The sequence below is a fragment of the Symphalangus syndactylus genome, chromosome 18 (assembly GCF_028878055.3).
Source record: "Symphalangus syndactylus isolate Jambi chromosome 18, NHGRI_mSymSyn1-v2.1_pri, whole genome shotgun sequence".
Lineage (NCBI taxonomy): Eukaryota > Metazoa > Chordata > Mammalia > Primates > Hylobatidae > Symphalangus > Symphalangus syndactylus.
Genome location: NC_072440.2, coordinates 68,242,436 through 68,264,203, shown reverse-complemented (window position 1 = coordinate 68,264,203; position 21,768 = coordinate 68,242,436). Strand labels below are relative to the sequence as shown.

The following is a 21,768-nucleotide window of genomic DNA, read 5'->3' as shown; positions in this document are numbered from 1 at the left end:
CAGCCGCAGCGCCTGCTCCCCTTCCGCTCCGGGAACCAGAGTGTGCCTGGCTTTTGGTGTCTGCCACGTCCCACCCACAGCTTCCCAGCAGCTGAGAAGAGGAAACCCCCTTCCCCCAGCTGGGGCAGGGAGACACAAGTGAGGGCCCCCACTCTGCTGTTGGTGGGGCCTGGAGCCAGGGCAGGCCGGGCGTGGGAGTGGCACCTGTCTAGGATGGGCTCCCTGGTGCACGCCTCGGTGCCTCTGCTTCCCCCAGCAACACATTTGCCTCTGTCTTCTCCTTGGGGCTGGGAGGCGGGGCCCCACCTGCCCTGCTCTTCCTTGAGCGCCTACTGTATGCCAGGCACCATGTGGATGCAGGGACAGCATCAAGCCAAGCAGACTCGGTCTCCGTCCTCCATGCTAATAGGAGACGCAGTTGGCAATGTGAACACAACACAGAGTGCGTGCTGCAGGAAGGGACGGCGCAACCAAGTTCCTGGACCCAGACTCTGGACAGGTGAGGAAGAATTGCTAAGGATGCATCCTCCAGCTGAGATCTGACAAGGAAGGAGCTAACTTGACAAACAGGATGGGGAACAGCATTCCAGGCAGAGGGAACAGCATAGGAAGAATCCCTGTGGTAGGAAGGAGCCCCAGGCATTTTGGGAGCCAAAAGATGGCCATTATGGTAGGACCCCTGAGGGCAAGGGGGAGCCCAGTGGGGGCCGCAGGAGGCTCTTGCTAGGTACTTGGTAAATAGGCTGGAATATGTCAGGGAGCTTCCCAGGAAGACTGCTGGTTGGGAGTTAGGGGCCTGGAGTTCTAGCCTTAGCCCTGCACTACTTTGCTCTGTAACCTTAAGCAAGATGCTTCCCCTCTCTGGGCCTTTGGGTAAATCCTGATGCCCTGACTCATGATACTCGGATCCCTGAACGCTCAGAGCCTTTGCCCTAGATCTTCCCGCCTCCCCATCTGCACGTCACTCAGACCACAGTGTGGACGTCACCTCTCCAGATGCTACTCTGACCACTCTCAGCGCCTGGCTCTCCCGCTGCTGTTACATCACCCTGCTTTATTTTTGCTGAGCTCATCCTGCAATCTCAGATGCTCCTGTTGGTCCTTGTGCCTGTCTATTGTCTGTCTGCCCCTTGCCCTGGAGTTCTGTGCCTTCAGGAACTATGAAATTGTCAGCCAAGTTACAGAAAGATGCACCCTCCCGGGAGTCCTACGGCTCTGAATTCGAACTGTGCCTATCCCCAGTTAATTTGGTCTGAGGATGTGGGCAGGCCACTCAAACTTTCTGAGCCTCAGTCTTCTCATCTGCAAAATGTATCATGTCTATTGCAGGGAGTTCTGCACTGGTTCTCCACCACCCTGATGTAAAGTCCTCCTGTTGCCATCCCATCCCCAGCTCTATTTGCCATTTCAGGAAGTGGGGGTAGCCAGGGACCTATCCAAGTCAAGCTCACCTGCCTCTGGGAGCCCTTGCCTCAGCATGTTTTCGGCCTATATGTTCTCGCCTGGGCATTCAGGAGGAGCCCAGTTTTCTGCGAGTCAGATGGCAACCCTAACCCCTTGGGCTCTTCAGGAAGCAGTTTTAAGCACAAACCAGGTCACTGGCCTTGTCTGAGGCAGGATCTGTTATTCTTTATTCATTCCACAGATGAGGAAACAAAGGCTCAGAGACATTAAAGAATTTTCCCAAGGTCACCCAGAGAGATGGAACGGGGCTGAGACAGGATTTCAAGCCCAGCCAGGTCTCTTCATTCCTCTGCACACAGCCATTCCTCGTGTCTGCTACATGCTCACTCCACATCAGGCGGGATGCTGGTGGCAGGGGTGTAGCTGTGAACTCACTCTTTGATTCATGCCACAAATGCCTAGAGCACCTTCCATGTTCCAGGCACCAGATATGCCCGTGACCCCCAGGGTGATCCAGGAACATACACACATATGAGAGGACACGCTGGCACATACCTAAGCTTGCACATGCACAGACACGCATGCAGAGACGCACCCAGATATCCATGCCTACAAGCACTCATAAATACAGATACAGACATAAGCCTCCATTAGGACACTGACATCCAGGCTTCAAAATGAGGTAAGAGAAATACACATGCAACACACATGGGTATATAACACCCATCAGCATGCAACGTCCATCAGCACACAGACCTCAGCCACACACCCGTGGGGGCTCAGAAGCAGCCCACACACTCAAGCCTTTCTTCCTCCCCTCTTGCTACCACGTCTTGACACCCCTCATCCCCAGTGTGTCAAGGGAGCCCCATTTGGCCATAACCAATGCCTCATCTGAGTTTGACACCCCACCCCACCACAGTCACAGCCCCCGGCGGCTGGGGCATGTGACTTCCCTTCCTGGGCAGCGCAAGGACCTCCAGCCCATCCCCAGAGTGTGGACGCTTTTGGCCTTGCCACCAAGGTCCCTCCCCTCTCTAAGAGGCTGCCCTTCCACCACCCCAAATCCTTCCCCCAAAGACAACTGAGAGACACAGAGGCTTTAGAAACCAGACAAGTTTTAAATATATGTTTGCACAATATTAACATTAAATATACATCATAAATAAGCCTTATAAATATAAAACTGATAAAAATTGATAAAAATCGATAAATTAGTCATGTCCCTCCAAGGAATTGGCCTCGCAGCTTCTGAGACCGCCCCTAGGAGGGCAATGGCTCTTGGGTGAGAAAATTCCAGGATCCACCACCAGGGGGAGCAGCCAGCAGCGAGGCCCCAAGACTGGGGCTTCCCGGCGCTGGGAGGTGGGTCTGCTTTTACAGAGACCTCAGTGTACACCTCCCAGCGCCATTTGCACCACATGTCCTGATTTACAGATTTTAATATCCACCTTACATCAGGGAGTCCAAGCAACCGACAGGCAGTGGGGGCCTTGTACAGACTCTAACTCCCTAGCTTCACAAAGAGAAAACAGGTCCAGAGAGGTAAAGTGACCTGCCCCAGGCCACATGACGACTTCGGGGCTGGGCTGGGACCTGAGCTCCATTCCCTGGACCCCCGGATCAGGGCTCCTGGGACACCCTGTCCCTGTTACAGCTGCCTAAAGTGAGGTCACCCAGACATCCAGGTGTCTGGCTTGGGATGTGATGAGGCATAGGAGGCCAGCTCAGGCTGTGACCTCCCCTTCAGAACCACGGAAAGGAGGAAGTCTGGGGGCAACGGCCCTGCAAGTCATGAGAGGGAAGGACTGGCAGGCCTCGGGGAGCAAGGCAGGGGGGCAGTCAGCCCAGCCATGAGTCAGCCTGTGTCATCAGACCCCTGAATCAATGGAAAGTCGGCCCCGCGTGGCCTGCCCGGCCACCCCACTGGGCCTGGGGAACTTGGGGCTGAGGGGGTGGTGCAACAGCCTGACTCTGACCCCTCTACCAGGAGGTAGAGGGGTCTGCCCAGCTCCCACCTCTTAAAGTGCACTTCTCAGTGGCTAGTAGCAGAGGGGAACAGGTTTGGGGACCTGGGAGGTGCATCCTGCGATGGTTCCTCTCATCCACAGAGCACCTGCCGCATCCTTCACCAGCAAGGGGTGCTCCTGAGGCTACCGGGGCAGCTGTCCCCTGGGCATGAGTCTCTTGCCTTTCCTGGAGGGTCTGATCCTGTGCATCCCCTTCTGCAGGGCCTGGTGGGGGCTGTGTCTCCGGCTCCGGTTCGGGCTCTCCCCCCACTTGATGAAGACCCGCCCCACTGAGTGCATGAAGCGATGGTAGCCACGCAGGAAACTGCAGCCCTCCAGCTTGCGCTGAAAAGCATCCGAGGCAGGGGTGGGGGTGGGCGGCTGAGAGGCCCCCCGGCCAGCCTTCGTGGGCTCAGCCGTGTCTGAGTTGTCCAGCAGCTGGGCCATGCAGTAGATGTTGTTCCTAAGCCCAAGGACGTTCGGCCTCGCCATCTGCAGTTTCTCCAAGTCCTCGATGTTCAGCCCAGACCTCTCCAAATCCTGGGCCTTGGGGAGGTGCTGCTCTAAGTCGGCCAGTCTGTGCAGGACGCGACCCAGTGTGGCATTGAGGGTCTGCAGGAAGCCCCGCCTGCCCAGCCCCCTCAGGGTCTCCTCCCTGGGGAAGGCCCCGGGGCGCTCCCTGCAGTGCTCTCTCAGTTTGGGAACATCTAGGCCTTGGATACGTATCTGTGGGGAACAGGAGGATCTTAGGGTGAATGCTGAGGATCTGGACCACACTCACAGACAAGTCAGCCTTGAAATGCTAGACCTCATGCACCCCTATCCAATCTCCCACTGGACGGATCCGGAAACTGAGGCCCGAGAGGGAAGAGGACCCCAAGATCACTGCAGGCAAGGTCGGAATGATGTTGCAGAGCTGGTGGGATGCCCGTGGGGAATGTGGAGCTTCAAGAGGGCTGGACTCTGTCTTGCTCACTGCTACGTCCCAGTGCCTAGACCAGAGCCTGGCAGGTGTGCAGTGTACACTGAGTAAGCAGATGAGCGCGGTGATGGTGTCTGGAGTCCCGCCCTGGGACCACAGAGCTAGGGAAGCTGGAGGGCCAGCCTTAGCTCCTCAGGGTTAAGGCTGGAATAACACAGCGACTCAGTTCCCCCACCTGGCCATATGGAGTGGGGCTGGGCCTGTCCTGCCTGCTTCTCACTCCCTTCCTAACCCCATAGTTCTCTGAGACTCAGATGCCACAAGGGCCCACGTGCTTACATAGGGGTCCAGGAGTCTGCTGGTGTCCTGCATGAGATCTGTCTGCTTCTGGAGCTGGCCAAGGAGCACATGGTACTCTTTCGAGCAGCTGCCTATAGCCGCCATGCTCGCCATGCTTGGAAACAGGAGTGCAAGGACCAGACCTAGGGCAGAGAAGAGGGGTGTCACCTGACTTGGCGAGGAAAGCCACAGATGGGAGCCTCGGGGAGGGGGTCAAGAGGGCCTTGAAAGTTGCCTCCTTCATCCCAGACTTTGTGTAGTGGAGGGCGGGGGCTGGGCACTGTGTGGCACGGTGTGTGCACAGGTGTGCCCACCAAGGCCACCATCATCTCCCCAGTAAGTCACTGCCCAGGGCCTGACACAGCAAGCAGTGGGAGGGACTGAGACAGTGGCTGCGATTTACCAAGTAGGTCTTTGAGCAAAGGCTGCAGTGCCCGGCTGGATCCCAATCTTGCCTACAGCACGGTTCTAACCTCGGGAGCTGACTCTCTGCAAGGTGGGACTGGCTCCCTGCAAGACCACTGGGCTAAAGACCAGCCACTGTCCTAGGACCTGCCTTGTCAGCTGCTCTGGCCATCCAGGTAGATGGGCCTGAGAGGGCTTCAGGGCAGGCAGCCCGGGAGCAGCTTGTGCCCTCAGCTCTGTCTAGAACCAGGAGAGTCTGCCTTTTCAACCAGAGGCGCAGCCTGGAACAGATGTGGAAGACCTTCCAGTCCATGTCCCCACTTTCCTGACAGGTAAACCAAGTCTCAGCAGAAGGTCCTGCTCAGGTCACACAAGGCCAGGGCTCTCCCCTGACCTCTCATGCCTCCCTCCTCTCTCCATAAGTGGCTCCTTCTGTCAGGCCCACCAGGGATGCTGTGAGCCTGTCAGAAGGTGTTGGGGGCGGGTACAGTTACCGCTCACCACCACCCCCAGCGGGGCACCCGCAGCCACGTGGTCGGAAGGGGCCTGTGGCGCAATGGCCCGGAAGGCAGTGACACCATCGTTCCCGTCCTAAGAACCATCCGGCCCTTTGGGGAAGACTGGCTGCTGGGGAGGGCCGAGGGGCCGGGCACCCAGGCATAGCGACCCCAGGGCACCCTCGCCGCCTCCCCAGGTATCTGCTGCCGGGCTCTGGCAAGGGCCAGTGCCTGTGGCAGCGCACGTGGGACTGGGGTTTCTGTATGGCTGTGCATCTGAGTCTGTGTGCCGCGTGAGGGATACCTGTTCCATTCACCGTGGGGACTCTGGTCTGCATGTGGGGGTTCCTGGGCTGGTGAGATCCAGGGCTGCGGATGACGTCATATGGCTGTGTGCTCATGTGGCCATGTGGGTGTGGCTGTGTGTGCTGTGTGATTGTATGGGCTCTGGGGCCCCCAGGCCCGGCTGACTTTCTATTCATCCTGGGCAAGCTGGAGGCCCCACAACCCCTCCACACCTCACACCACTTCCCTGACCAGCTTCTGAGCCTCCCTCTCCTGCCCAGCCTCTTCGCCCATCCTATTCTCTCACCGCCTGGTTCCCAGAGTTGCCTCTACATCTTGACATCACCTCCCCCTGGAAGCCTTCCAGGGATGCCCCTTCTCTACCTGTGGAGAGGCCAGGTTCTCAGTGGACCGCTCTCTCTGCCTGACCTCCTGGCTCTCTCCCCTTCTCAGCATCCTTCTGCCTGGCACCCAGCCTCCCCAGGTCCCGGAGGGCAGAGGGTGCCTCTGCTCCCCACCGGCGCCCGTGGACAGACCCAGCAGGCGGGTTCTGGCGGGGAGGAAGGAAGTACTTACTGAGCAGCGTCCTCTGTGTGAGTGGTACCCCCATGCTGGGTGCCCGTGCTCCGGCCCGCGCCCGCTGGGGGTGACACCTCTCGGCTAGGAGCCCTGCAGGCTGGCAGCCACTTTATGCACGCTGGGGCGATTGGCCAACACCTCATGAGGTGGGTGGGGATGGGGAGGGGGGAGGGCAGGCCTTCTGGGAACATGACTCCAAAAACCAAAATTTCCACGGGCGGCCAATGGGTGCAGGGCGAGTGGTATGCCCGCTCCTCCTCCTGTTTTCTTCGAATTCGTTCTTCGAGGTCAGCCCTACGCCCAAGGATGATGTAAACCGTAGCCTCAGCCTTCCTGGGGTGAGTGGGGAGGAAAAGGGTCCATGCCATCTTCGGGGAACTGGGCCAGGGATGGCCAGGAGGGACTTCGAGCTGGACCTCTGGAGGCCCCAGGCCAGTCTCGGCCCAGGAGCCATTGGTCTCGCAGGACACGGTGGTTGGGGGCTGAGGGGAGCGAGACATCTTCCTTCTTGAGTGCCCTTCCTGCCCTCTCGCTGGGGCTGTTGGGACATCTGTGAGCGGAAACCACCGGGCTCTGGGCACAGAGCCAGACGCAGGCTGGCAGCCCCGAGATTGTGGTTCAGGCCCCAGGACCAGCATCCCCCAGCCCGGCTCCCGACGGTCTCCTTTCCCACATCGTGCACCCTCTGCCAGGCCCACTCCCCAAAGCCAGGCCTTGTCTCTGTAGACAGGCACCACTGAGGAGAACTGGACACTTGGAGCAAGAGAAACAGGAGGCCAGGGTTCAAGCCTGCTGAGGTGCTGTGTGACCTGAGACAAGTCACTTAACCTCTCTGGGCCTCAGAGATCCACAAATATAAAATGAGGAGGAGAAAAGCCTTTCCCAGCCCACCTCACAGGGTTGCTGCCATCATGGACATAAAAGGAAAAGACCTCTGAAGGAAAAAGCAAAGATGAAGGTCTGATTCCAAGTATTAGCTGTCGAGGGGGCGGGATGGGGGAAGGAGGAGATGGGGAAGCTGTGAGCTCAGAGGGGAAGCCGGGGAGGGGGAGTTGCCGCCTTGACAGTTGGGGATCAGGTTTCACTTTCTCTGAAAGATAGCAATCTTAGGTTGGTCCTCTGCGAAAGAGCCCTGGAAACAGCGCCTCCCTAGTCAACCTGCTACTTTACTGTGGGGTAAACTGAGGCCCGGATGAAGGCAGACAGGGAGGCCAAGAGGCTGGCCCAGGCCTACAGACCCTGCCTGGTCAGCACATCTCCCAGGCCCAGAGGAGGGTCCTTGGCCTGCACCCTAAGAAGCCCCAGTGGGAGGAGGCCCTCAGGAGTCTGGGGAGTCAGGGTGGGACTCCTGGAGGCTGCCAGGGAGGCCTGAGCTGCTCCAGCTGGAGGGAGCATGGGGTCTGGGGCACCTAAGCAAGGAGAGCTGGGGCAGCCAGAAAGGAGGAGGTTGGATACACCCCTGTCCATGCCTGCTCCCGATGCCCAGTGTGGCCACCAAGGCTGTTGCCACTCATTCCTCCCATCACTCACTTATTCATTCGACAAACCTTTATTTGGCTCCATGCTGCACCAGCCACTCCCAGGTCTGAGGATCACGTAGTAGGCAAAAATAGGCGACCCCACGCCCAGGAGGCTGCTCTTCAGCCCCTACCCACTCCCCGGCACCCAGGCTGGGACTCACCACACCAGGCCCCGTACCTCCCCCTCACCACCCCCAGGGGCCAGTTCTGGATTCTCATCCTGAGAATGTCGCTTCCGCTGAAGTCCTCATCTCTGTGCCCACCCCCACAATGCCGTTTCCTGGGGCCATGCCAAGAGGGGATCCTTCTCCATTTCACACCCCTGATCTCATCTTTTTTTCTCTTTTTTTAAATGCAGGATCTTGCTCTGTCACCCAGGCTGGAGTGCAGTGGCGCCGTCGTAGGTAGCTCACTGTGGCCTCCAGCTCCTAAGCTGAAGCAAGGCTCCCCGCCTCAGTCTCCTGAGTAGCTGAGACCACAGGCATGCGTCACCATGCCCAGCTAATTTTTTTATTTTTTGTAGAGACAGGGTGTCACTATGTTGCCCAGGCTGATAACAAACTACTGGGTTCAAATGACCCTCCTGCCTTGGCCTCCCAAAGCGCTGGGATTACAAGTGTGAGCCACAGCACCCAGCCACCAATCTCATCCTGCAACAGCCAGGGGAGAGACAGCTGCTGGGCAGAGACGCCTCAGCTCACTTCAGTGAGGAGCTCGAAGCTCTGAGAAGTTTTGGGGCTGGCTCAAGGAAGGAGTGCCAGATCTGAGCAGAGGGCTCCAGGCCATTCTCAGCTATGGCTGACCGACCACCACACTTGGCGAGAAACAGCCACATGCCTTTATCTTATTCTATCTACCCTGTGGTCCAGGGAGGCCGTGCTGTCTCCTCATGGCAGAGAGAGGAGGTTGCTTTGTCTGAGGTCACCTACGAACAGTTAAGAGGAGAGGGGCATTTGTCCATGCATGGTGGCTCACGCCTGTAATCCCAGCACTTTGGGAGGCCGAGGCGGGAGGGTCATTTGAGCCCAGGACTTTGAGACTGTGTCTTTACAGAAAATTTAAAAATAAATTATCCAGACATCGTGGTGCATACCTGAAGTCCCAGCTACCAGGGAGGTTGAAGCAGGAGGATCACTCAAGCCTCGAAGGTTGAGGCTGCAGTGAGCCATGATCATACCACAGCACACCAGCCTGGGTGACAGAGCAAGGCCCTGTCTAAAAAACAAAAACAAAAACAAAAACAAAAAAACCCACCAAGAAAAGAAGGCATTCAAATGAGGCCTAAAGACCATACTCTTTGCACATAGCTAATGAGAGTGTCAGGCCCAGGGCCCAGGGTCCAGAGTCACCGAAGGTAAGGAGAGCATGTAGATTACATTGCTAGGGCTGCCATAACAAAGTACCACAGATTGAGGGGCTTAAGTAACAGAGATTTATTTTCTCACAGTTCTAGAGGCTGAAGTCTGAAATCAAGGGCTGTTTCCCAAGGCCTCTCTCCTTGACTTGTAGATGACTGTCTCTCCCTGTATCTCCACATCATGTTTCTTCTGCTTGTCCGTGGCCTAATCACCATTTTTTTTTTTTTTTTTTGAGACAGAGTCTAGCTCTGTCACCCAGGCTGGAGTGCAGTGGCACGATCTCAGCTCACTACAACCTCTGCCTCCTGGGTTCAAGCGATTCTCCTGCCTCAGCCTCCTGAGTAGCTGGGATTACAGGCGTGTGCCACCACGCCAAGCTCATTTTTGTATTTTTAGTAGAGACGGGGTTTCGCCATGTTGTCCAGGCTGATCTCAAACTCCTAACATCAGGTGATCCACCTGCCTCAGCCTCCCAAAGTGCTGGGACTACAGGAGTGAGCCACTGCGCTCGGCCTTGCCTCTTCTTATGAGGACACCATTCACATTGGATTAGGACCCACTCTGACTTTGTTTTACCTTAATTATTCCTTTTTTTTTCTTTTTCGAGACAAGGTCTTACTCTGTTGCCCAGGCTTAAGTGTACAGTGGTGCTTTCATAGCTCACTGCAGCCTTGAACTCCTGGCCTTAAGCGATCCTCCTGCCTCAGCCTCCAGAGTAGCTGGGATTACAGGTATGTGCCACCACACCTGGCCAATTTTACCTTAATTACTTCTTTTTTTTTGAGATGGACTCTCACTCTGTCACCCACACTGGAGTGCAGTGGCACCAGCTCGGCTCACTGCAACCTCTGCCTCCCAGGTTCAAGCAATTCTCCTGCCTCAGCCTCCCGAGTAGCTGGGACTACAAGTGCCCACCACCACGCCTGGCTAATTTTTGTATTTTTTAGTAGAGACGGGGTTTCACCATGTAGGCCAGGCTGGTCTCGAACTCCTGGCCTCAAGTGATCTGCCCGCCGCGGCCTCCCAAAGTGCTGGGATTACAGGCGTGAGCTACTGCATCCGGCCCATAATTACTTCTTTAAAGGCTCGACTTCCAAATACAGTCACGTTCTGACACCCTATGGTTAGGACTTCAACACATGAGTTGAGGGAAGACACCATTCAGTCCATGCAGCCTGCAAGTAGAGGGCATGGCTGGAGGGCACAGGGGTTGGGGCCACTGTCGGAGCATCCAGAGTGAAGTGATATACAGGAGGACAGGGAGTGGCTCGGAGGTGAGGAGGCCTGGCCGCTGACCATCCCAGCCAAGCGTGAGGAAAGATGCGTCAGCGTTTCTGGTGAGGTCAGCAATCAGTGACGTCCCTCTCACCAGCAGGAAAAGCTTGCAACATGGCCCAGCCAGTATAAATAGGCTCCCCAGCCACAGGACCCGGGCTGTCCCCTCTTGCCGGGCCACGTCAGCCAGGCCCGCGTGATTTGGAGAGGAAGAGAGGACCAGCTTGTTTCCTCAGAACTGCTGCTTCCTCGCTTTCCGGCTTACCCTCCGGCTGTGGGGGCCCTACGCCTTTAAATGCAAGGATAGGACCTGAGATGGCCTGGCAGGGCCAGGTCAAAACTGGAGGCTGGGGAGAGGTGCTCCAGTGGGGAGAGAAGGTGGCCCCCAATCTGCTGGTGGGAGGTGGAGACCAACCCAAGTTCCATCTCAATCTGCCTGTGAGCCCAGTGTCCCTGGACCAGTCATGTCCCCCTTCTGAGCCTCGTTTTCCTCTTTTTAAACTGCAATGACAGAACCGAACAACAATGAAAAAGACAAGCAATCCAATTTAAAAATGGGTAAAGGATTTTAATAGACATTTCTCCAAAAAAAAAAAAAAAAAAAAAAAAAAAAGATATACAAATGGCCAAGAAGCACGTGAAAAGATGCTGAACACCAGGGAAATGCAAATCAAAACCATGATGAGAAGCCATTCCACATTCACTAGGGTGGCTATAATCAAAGGTAGACAATTACAAGTGCTAACGAGGAGATGGAGAGATGAGAACCCTGGGACATTGCTGGTGGGAATCTACAATGAATGGTGCCGATAAATTGGAAAACAGTTTGGCAGTTCCGCAAATGGTTAAACACAGAGGCCGGGGCAGTGGCTCACGCCTGTAATCCCAGTACTTTGGGAGGCTGAGGCGGGCAGATCACTTGAGGCCAGGAGTTTAAGACCAGCCTGGCCGAAACCCCATCTCTACTAAAAGTACAAAAAATTACGCAGGCATGGTAGCACTCACCGGTAGTCCCAGCTACTCGGGAGGCTGAGGCAGGAGAATTGCTTGAACCTGGGAGGCAGAGGTTAGGGTGAGCCAAGATTGTGCCACTACTCTCCAGTCTGGGTGATAGAGTGAAACACTGTCTCAAAAAAAAAAAAAAATAGAGATATCATATAGCCAACAATTCCACTCCTATATATACACCCAAGAGAACTGAAAACGTAGGCCAGGTGCAGTGGCTCACACCTGTAATCCCAGCACTTTGGGAGGCCAAGATGGGAGGATCACTTAAGCCCAGGAGTTTAAGACCAGCCTGGACAAAAAAGTGAGACCCCATCTCTACAAAACATTTAAAAATTAGCTGAGCATGGTGGCTTGCGCCTGTGTGGTCCCAGCTACTCAGGAAGCTGAGACCGAAAGATCACTTGAGCCTGGGAGGTCAAGGCTGCAGTGAGTCATATTCATACCACTGCACTCCAGCCTGAGTGACAGAGTGAGACTCTGTCTCTGGACAAAAAAAAAAAAAAAAAAAAAAAAAGAGGCTGAGCATGGTGGTTCACACCTTTAATCCCAGCACTTTGGGAGGCCAAGGCAGGTGGATCACCTGAGGTCAGGAGTTCAAGACCAGCCTGACCAACATGGTGAAACTCCATCTCTACTAAAGATACAAAAATTAGCTGGGCGTGGTGGCACACGCCTGTAATCCCACCTATTCAGGAGGCTGAGGCAGGAGAATCACTTGAATCTGGGAAGTGGAGGCTGCAGTGAGCCGAGATCACGCCTTTGCACGCCAGCCTGGCAACAAGAGCGAAATGCTGAAAAAAATAAGAAGAAGAAAGAAAGAGAAAGAAAGAAAGAAAGAAAGAAAGAAAGAAAGAAAGAAAGAAAGAAAGAAAGAAAGAAAGAAAGAAAGAAAGGAAGGAAGGAAGGAAGAAAGAAAGAGAAAGAGAGAGAGAGAGAGGGAGAGAGGGAGGAAGGAAGGAAACGTACATCCACACAAAAACTTGCAAATATTCACAGAAGTAATTATTCGGCATAGCCAAAAAGCGGAAGCAACCCAAATGTCTGTCAATAGAAAATGGATAAACAAAATGCGTTCTATCCATACAAAGGAATATTAAGTGACAAAAAGGAAGGAAGCATTGCCATGTGCCACAACATGCCTGAACCTTGAAACCATGATGCTGCATGAAAGAAGCCAGACACAAAAGGCCACATGTTGTATGATTCTGCTATGGGAAATGTCGGGAATAGGCACATGGAGAGACACAGAGAATACACCAGTGGCTGCTGGAGGCTGGGGCATCCAGGGCTGGGGAGAGACTGCTAATGGGCACGAGGTTTCTTTGGAGGTGATGAAGATATTCTGGAATTACATAGTGGCGATGGTTGCACAACCATGTGAAAATACCCAAAACCCCCAAATCATACACTTTGAAATGATACAATTGATGGTAGGTGAGTTGTATCTGAATGTTTTAAAATGCAGTAGCAAATGCACCTTGTAGGACAGTCAGCAAAATGCCGTGAGGTGAGCACGTGAGCGCCTGGCACATTGGAGCAGGTGCTCAGTCACACTTACCCGCCAGCCGCCGGGGCAGACGAAGGCGGGCATTTGCTCATGTCACACGGTGGCTTTGAGGGAGATTGGGAAAGGCGGTGTTACATAAACCCCAGGGTGAACGAGGAGCCACCAAGCACCCTCCCCAGAAGGTCATCGAGGTCACATTGGGATGGGGGGCGGGGATCCCTTGGCTTGCAACCTCCACGGAGTTCTTCTGGGACCTGGAGTGTCCACCCACAGGTGTAGGAGAAGGAACCCCGTTCTGTGCAGTAACCTCCAACTGTCTGCCTCATGGCAACCGAATCCATAGATCCTCAGACAAGGCCCCACCACTGTCCACTCTCTGGCTGGCCTGGAACCCCCCCCCCCACTGCTGCTCTCTTTGAGCCCAGGAGCCTGTCCTGAGATGAGGGGACATGTGAGATGACCACAGAGTGCCCACAACCCTACAGAGCCAGGCGGAGCCCCTTAGCGGCTCTAAGCACTAAAACACTATGCTAACTAAAAACAACCCTCAGCATCAAACAAGGATAAGGAAGTCTAGTCTGACTTTTCTCATGATGACAACATACTATGCCTATTTTGAAACGTCAGAGTCTGGCCAAAAATGTTTGGGTGAATGGGGTACCAGTCATCGTTATCGGGAACATTTCTGGAGCAACCTCTGTGTACTGGTCCCAGTCCTGAGCATTGAATCCTTGCAACCATTTTAGGAGGCAAGTATCATTATTTTGTCCTGCAGATGGTGAAGCTGAGGCCTGAGAGGCAGAGACCTGGGAGGGAGCAAAGGCACACTGGAGCCCAGGCACCCCCCTAGAGCCACAAGATCGACCCGCATGCCCAATGGGTTGTCCAGAACTGATGTTGCCAAGTGGCTTGAGGAAAGCAAAAACAACAGCTTGGGGAAGGAGCCAGGAGAGGGAGGAGGTTCCCTGTCACAGTGGGAGGCCAGCCTGGGCGCAGGACGGCACAGGCCTAGTTTAGAGAATAGCAGGTGTGGCTGGAAGTCTGACAGGGAGGGAGGAAGATGAGGAGTGAGGGGTGATGGCATCCCACTAGGCTTTGTTGCTCTTGCGGCCCCTACGGAGGGGCTCATACAACACAGCCGGGTTGAGTCCTTCTGCTTAAACAGTCCCTGTCTTCCCATTGCCATTCTGATAAAGCCAAAGTCATTACCACAGCCACCAGGTCCTGCCCACCTCCCAGCCTCACTAGTACCTTTCTTTTGCCTGCCTCTTTCTCTGGCCTTCCTCAGTCCTTCCAGGAGCAGCTCTCACCTCGGGGCCTTTGCACATGCCGTTCCCACTTCCTGAGCACTCTACCTGTGACCTGCCACCTAGACATCAACGTCCAGTCCACGCTGCACCTTTTCAGGGAAGCCCTCCCTGACCTTCCTCACCCCAGGCTGGTCCCAATCTGCCTCCTGGGACCCTCCCAGAGTACCACGTATCCCTCCACACCACGCTCTTCAGAGGTGTACGTTTTTAAAACTATGAGGTTGTCTCTCCAGCCAGACTGGAAACTCTCAGTGGGTGTACACTGTGGTTGTGGCCCCTGCCCCCATTGCCTCTCCACAGCACAGCAAAGCCCCCAGAATGTAATAGGCTCTCCATGAATTCTTGGTGAACCAATGAATGCACAGCCATATAGGTGGAGCCATCTTCAGAAGCCTGGGGAAAGGTGAGCTGTGGCTCCCAGGCTGCAGGACCCTGAGGCGTCCCTGTCCCACATCTGGTGAACCCAGAGCCAGGCCTCTGGAAGTGAAAGGCCATCTCGCTGTGGGCAGGAACAAGTTTCTCAGGCCCTTTTCCATGCATTCTCCCAGTCCCCTCTCCTAAAGAAATCAGAACTCTATCAATCACAATCCATCAGAGCATGTGATTCTGTTTCTGGGAAGCTTCAATTTCGAAGACGCTGAGTTTCTCTTTTATGATAATTTTTTTAAAGGGAAATCAAAATCTGCTCTTTCACTCACTGCAGATTTCAGCACTTTCCCGGAAAATTGACTAAAAAAGAAAAAGCCACTGGTGCTTCTTTTAAAGGGTTCACTTCAGAATGAATTCCACATGAGTGGCACCTGATGGTCTCATAGAAAGAGATTGGTCTTCATGGAAGGGGGCAGTCCTACCTTTTGCAAAAACAGACAAATCACAGTGGGTTCTCAGTCTGTCATTTGACCTATATTTAAGTACCCACTGTGTGTGTTGGGCACAGGCTAGGTGTGGAGGATAAATCAGAGAGAAGGAAAAGGCTTCAGGTCAAATGAATCTGCACCGAATGTCTTTTTATAGCCAGGTTTTGAAGGGTGAGTAAACGCACACGCTCACACATGTGCATACAAGGGCCAACACCCGGCACATGGAAGGGTCTGGAAAACCCATTGATGGACCACTCATTTCTCACCCCAGGCCACAGAAGGGAGCACCTGACTCACCCTCGCTTTTGTGGTGTGGCAATGCATCTGTGTCCTGAACAGGACCGATCAGAATCCTTCCCTGGGATGACGTCAGACTTAGGAAGCATACCTCTGTCACATGGCTGGGATAACACTAATCTGCTGCTATGGAAAACCACCTTCCCCAGCCTCACAGGCGGAGGTGGGGGGTCCTGCAGAGTGGACAAGAATGTGTCCAGCGCAGCCAGGGAGGCTGAAGGGTCTCCCTGAGCCCTGATCCCTGTTGAAGCCAGGGACATACACGTGGTGTGTCCCAGCCACATGGGACAAGACACAGGTACCCTCTTTGCTAGCTGCACTGGTTTTCTGGCACTTGGAGCTGGGAGTCCTTCGTCCCACACAAGCATGAAGATAGAGGCAGGAGGCACGGAGGACAGGGAGGAAGGAAGTTGGTCAGACTCAGAACCTTCTCTTGGTGCCAGCTGCACGGGCACAGCAAGTGCTGCAAAACCTTAGAGTCTTTGCCCAACAAAAAGGCAACTGCAGAAGATGGTGGGAAGAGGCCAGGGTCCCAGTGGGGCTGTCTACAAATGACAGCCCTGATCCCAAAAGGAAGTCTGGGACACAGAGGTGGGGCTCCCAGGGATGTTGATCCCCACCTGGAGGAAGCACCCTGGGACAGGGGCTGTGGAAGGGTGGCTTTCCTCCCCATCTCGTTCTCGGAGAGACACCAAGGAAACTCTGGGTGTTTATTCTGATACGAAAAAGAGAAACAAATCTGGTAGTTCTGAGGGGAGAGAAGGCCATCAGTCCTTGCTCCATCCAAGGGCCTGCTGGTGGCCATTCAATGGGTGATAGAGGGTGACTGGCCAGGGCCAGGTCACTCTGTCCACAGAACAAGGATATAGAGAAGGAAGGCAGAACATTGTGTCATTAAACACAAGTGCTGGGCACCTCCACAGTCAAGAAGGCAGACCTTAGTAACCGAAAGGTGAAAACAACCCAAATGTCCTTTAACAGATAATACAGCTGGGCGTGGTGGCTCATGCCTGTAATCCCAGCACTTTGGGAGGCCGAGGCAGGTGGATCACCTGAAGTCAGGAGTTCAAAATCAGCCTGGCCAACATGGTGAAACCCCATCTCTACTAAAAATACAAAAATTAGCCGGGCGTGGTGGCGGGTGCCTGCAGTCCCAGCTACTCGGGAGGCTAAGACAAGAGAATCTCTTGAACCGGGAGGTGGAGGTTGCAATGAGCCGAGATCGCGCCATTGCACTCCAGCCTGGGCGACAAGAGTGAAACTCTGTCTCAAAAAAAAGAGAAAAGAAACAAAATGTGGTCTACCCAAACCATGGACTATTATTCAGCCACAAAAAAGAGTGAAGCACTGACACACACTGCAATGTGGATGAACCCCAAAGACGTTATGCTGAACCAAAGAATCTAGATGCAAAAAGCCACCTATTACACACAATTCCACTGCAAGAAATATCCACCATAGGCAAATCCATAGAGACAGAATGCAGACTGGTGGTCGCCAGGGGCTGGGGGAGAGAGGAATGGGGAGTGGCTATTAATGAATATGGGGTTTCCTTTTGGATTCATGGAAATGTTTCAGAACTAGATAGACAGTTGTGCAACATTGTGAATGTACTAAAGGGCCCCGAATTCATTTTTCTTTTTTTTTTTTTTTGAGACATGGTCTGGCTCCTTTGCCCAGGCTGGAGTGCAATGGCATGATCTCAGCTCACTGCAACCTCCATCTCCTGGGCTGAAGTCACCTGAAGCCACCCCCTGCAGCTGGGACTACAGGCACGTGCCAACACGCCTGGCTAGCTTTGGGTAGAGATGGGGTTTTGCCATGTTGCCCAGGCTGGTCTCAAACTCCTGAGCGCAAGTGATCCGCCCACCTCAGCCTTCCAAAGTGCTGGGATTACAGGCATGGCACCCAGCCCAATTAGTCATTTATAAAATGGCTGGTTTTATATATTATGTGAAGCTCACTGCAATTAAAAAAAATTTTTTTAAGGCAGAGCTGAAAAACACAACCACCCCAGGAAAGCCAAGGGGGCTGGAAGACAGTGAGTCAGACGTCAAGGGGGCAGGAGAAAGTCCAAGGGCCTCCCCGGCTCTTCCTGTTTTATTGCCTATTGTGCACTTATCTCAGAGCTCTTATTCGTAGACACAGAAAAGCCTCACTTAAGTTGCAAAGGCTGAGGCATGCTGGCCTAGGATATGGCCTGATGGCAGCTGGGAAGCCTTTCCTCTTTGGGAGAGAGCAAGCATGGGGAGGCGCCAACCGGAAAGCTGGTGCAGGCTGGGAGGTCTCAAAGGCAGGTCTCGTGAGCAGGGGGCTGTGATCAGGGAGGGAGAGGACACACTAGGGTTGAGACTGAGGCAGGCAGGCCGTGGGGAATCTAAGACAGCAACAGAGGAGAGGACATCCGTGGCTGAATCCGGTCCCTGGAAAGCATGGGGTGCCGACTGGGGAGGAGCACTGGGCTGGAGAGCTGGCAGGGTCGGGGGGCTCTGTGTCAGGGCAGGCTGGCTGAGCAGAGTCCAGGCTGAGCAGCTCTGGGCACAGTGGGCAGAAAGGAGGGGCAGTCGTGCTTCGGGCTGCAGACAGAAGAAGGGGACAGAGAAGGAGAGGAGGGAGCGGGTAGGAGGGAAACTGGAGAGGCCAAGGCTGAGGGAGCCAGGGCAAGAAGGTGGAAGGTGGAGGGTACTGGTGACTGCACGGGAGCTGGGCCTTCTGAGAGCTGGGCACTGGAACCAGCACTGGGGGAGGTGGCAGTGAAGCAGCAAATGTCCCCTGATCAGGGAGAGGCAGGGAGGCCTGAGGGCATGTGGGTTCAGGGTAGAGAAGTAGACAAGAGGGTACACACGGCACATGTGTGAACACAAAAACATGAAAGACGGCTGGGCGCTGTGGCTCATGCCTGTAATCCTAGCACTTTGGGAGGCCAAGTGTGGATCACCTGAGGTCAGGAGTTCAAGACCAGCCTGACTAACATGATGACTAACTTGACTAAAAATACAAAAATTAGCCGGGCATGGTGGCACATGCCTGTAATCCCAGCTACTTGGGAGGCTGAGGCAGGAGAAGCGGTTGAGCCTGGGAGGCAGAGGTTGCAGTGAGCTGAGATTGTGCTACTGCATTCCAGCCTGGGTGACAGAGTGAGACCCTGTCTCAAAAAACAAAACAAAAAAAACGTGGAAGATGCCTCCATGCGCACCTACTCTCACAAACATACAAAACCAGCCCTGACACATAGAAAAACAGACTTGTAGAAACACAGACCCCCCCAACACTCACATGTGTACACACATGCACAGATGCACAGACACATACAGCCATATACATGCAGGCAGGCACACGTGCAGAAAGGGAGCCAGTGTTCTTATGTAAGCAGATACATGTACAGCCACAGACAGACCTCCAACAGAGGTCCAAGTACACACCCACACCAGGACACACCGTCACTTCTACATGGTGTAAACTATCTCACATACATGCGCACCTTCCTGCCAAAACAGACTCATCTGTAGAGACGTATACACAGAGGTCTGCACTCACTGCAAAGGCAATGCTGTCCACACACACCCAAGCAGCATGCACCCATGCAGTACACACACCCATGCAGCTTGCAGACACCCCTGCAGCACAGTCACCCATGCAGCACACACATCCACATGGCACCATGACCAACCCCCGGGAAGGCAGCTCTGGGTACCCCATAAGAGGCAGCCTGGCTCTGGAACCCCAGTACCGGGGCTTGCCTGGGAAAGTGAGATGCAAACCGCGGCCATTGCCCAACACACCCACCCTGCCAGCCCTGGGTCAAGAAGGAGCCAGGGCCAGGCCTCGCGTGCCCGCCCACACATCCGTTGCCACCAGCAGCAGACACCCGGCCACCGACGCAGACAGCTGGGATTGCAAGGGATCTTGCAAAATCTCCTGTCCCTCAGGGTTCAGCTAAATTATCTCTTTGCCCAAGGAAACTCCCCAGGCTCCTGTGGGGACTCCTAAACTTCTTTTGGAATTCTGGTTCCGCATTGCCCAGCTGTGTGACATTGGGCAAGGCACTTCACCTCTCTGTGCTTCATGTCCACCTGGGTAAAATAGGGATAACAAGCGCATGCATTGAATATACGGTCATGCACCGCATAGCATTTTCATCAATGATGAACCACATATGTGATGGTAGTCCTGTAAGATTATAATAGAGCTCAAAGGTTCCTGTCATCTAGTGATGTCTGGATGATCTGACCTTGTATAGACCGAGGCTAGTGTGTTAGTGTGTGCGTGTTGGTCATAGTTTTGGTGGGTTTTTGTTTTTGTTTTTTGACAGGGTCTTGCTCTGTTGCCCAGGCTAGAGTGCAGTGGCACAAACAGAGTTCACTGCAGCCTTGACCTCCCGAGCCCAAGCAATCCTCCCACTCCCGCCTCCTGAGTAGCTGGGAGCACAGGGGCGTACCACTACGCCCAGCTAATTTTTATTTTTTGTAGAGAAAGGGTCTTGCCATGTTGCCCATGCTGGTCTCGAATTCCTGGGCTCATGTAGTCCTTCTGCCTTGGCCTCCCAAAGTGCTAGGATTATAGGCATGACTCACTGTGCCTGGCTTGGTCTTAGTTTTTTAACAAAAATGTTTAAGAAGTTAAAAAATTTTTAATTTTAAAATAGAAAAAAGCTTATGCAGTAAGGATATAAAGAAAATATTTTTGTTTAGCTGTACAATGTGTTTTAAGCTGAGTGTTAATACAAAAGAGTTAAAAATTAAAAAAATAAAAGTTTACAAAGTACAACGTCATAGTAAGTGAAAGTTCATTTCTCATTGAAGAAAGAAAAATATTTTTAATAAATTTAGTGTAGCCTAAGTATACAGTGTTTATCAAGTCTACAGTAATGTACGGTAACGTCCTAAGCCTTCACATTCACTCACACTCACTCACTGACTCACCCCAAGCAACTTCTAGTCTTGCAAGCTTTATTCATGGTAAATGTCCTATTCGGGTATTTTTTATTTTGTTTCGTTTTGTTTCTGAGATGGAGTCTCGCTCTGTCCCCCAGGCGGGAGTCCAGTGGTGCGATCTCAGCTCACTGCAACCTCCACCTTCTGGGTTCAAGCAATTGTCCTGCCTCAGCCTCCCAAGTAGCTAGGATTACAGGCGTGCACCACCATGCCTGGCTAATTTTTGTATTTTTAGTAGAGACGGGGTTTCACCATGTTGGCCAGGTTAGTCTCAAACCCCTGACCTCGTGATCCGCCCACCTCGGCCTCCCAAAGTGTTGGGATTACAAGCGTGAGCCACCACGCCCGGTGGGTGTAATGTTTTTATAATTAATTAATTTATTGAGAGACAGAGTCTTGCTCTGTCACTCAGGCTGGAGTGCAGTGGCATGATCATAACTCACTGTAGCCTTCAACTCCTGGGCTCAAGTGATCCTCCCTCCTCACAGCCTCTTGAGTAGCTGAGTAGCTAGGACTACAGGCACACACCACCATGCCCAGCTTTTTTTTTTTATTTTTTGAGACAGGTGTCGCTCTGTCGCCCAGGCTGGAGTGCAGTGGCGCGATCTTGGCTCACTGCAAGCTCTGCCTCCCAGATTCACGCCATTCTCCTGCCTCAGCCTCCCAAGTAGCTGGTACTACAGGTGCCCGCCACCACGCCCAGCTAATTTTTTTTTTTTTTTTGTATTTTTACTACAGACGGGGTTTCACCGTGTTAGCCAGGATGGTCTTGATCTCCTGACCTCGTGATCTGCCCACCTCGGCCTCCCAAAGTGCTGGGATTACAGGGTGAGTGACCATGCCTGGCCCCAGCTTTTTTTTTTTTTTTTTTAGAGTCTTGTTCTGTCGCCCAGGCTGGGTGCAGTGGCGCAATCTCGGCTCACTGCAAACTCCGCCTCCCAGATTCATGCCATTCTCCTGCCTCAGTCTCCTGAGTAGCTAGGACTACAGGCACGCGCCACCATGCCCAGCTAATTTTTTTGGTATTTTTAGTAGATAAGGGGTTTCGCCATGTTGGTCAGGATGGTCTCAATCTCTTGACCTCGTGATCCACCCGCCTCGGCCTCCCAAACTGCTGGGATTACAGGCGTGAGCCACACACCCAGTGATTTTAAAATAATTATTATTATTGTACAGATGGGCTTTCGCCATGTTGTCCAGACTGGTCTCCACCTGGGTAAAACTCCCAGGCTGAAGTGATTCTCCTGCCTCAACCTCCC

At 53.7% G+C, this 21,768-nt stretch overlaps 1 protein-coding gene across 1 annotated transcript; it reads right to left on the bottom strand.

Moving 5' to 3' along the window:
- Nucleotides 1-2,505: 2,505 nt before the first annotated feature.
- OSM (oncostatin M) lies at nt 2,506-6,988 on the bottom strand. The gene is made up of 3 exons (XM_055253800.2): nt 6,438-6,988; nt 4,675-4,817; nt 2,506-4,139 (listed from the first exon to the last, which is right to left on the bottom strand). The coding sequence occupies exons 1-3, from the start codon at nt 6,469-6,471 to the stop codon at nt 3,558-3,560; spliced, it is 759 nt and encodes a 252-aa protein (XP_055109775.1). The 5' UTR covers nt 6,472-6,988; the 3' UTR covers nt 2,506-3,557.
- Nucleotides 6,989-21,768: the final 14,780 nt, after the last annotated feature.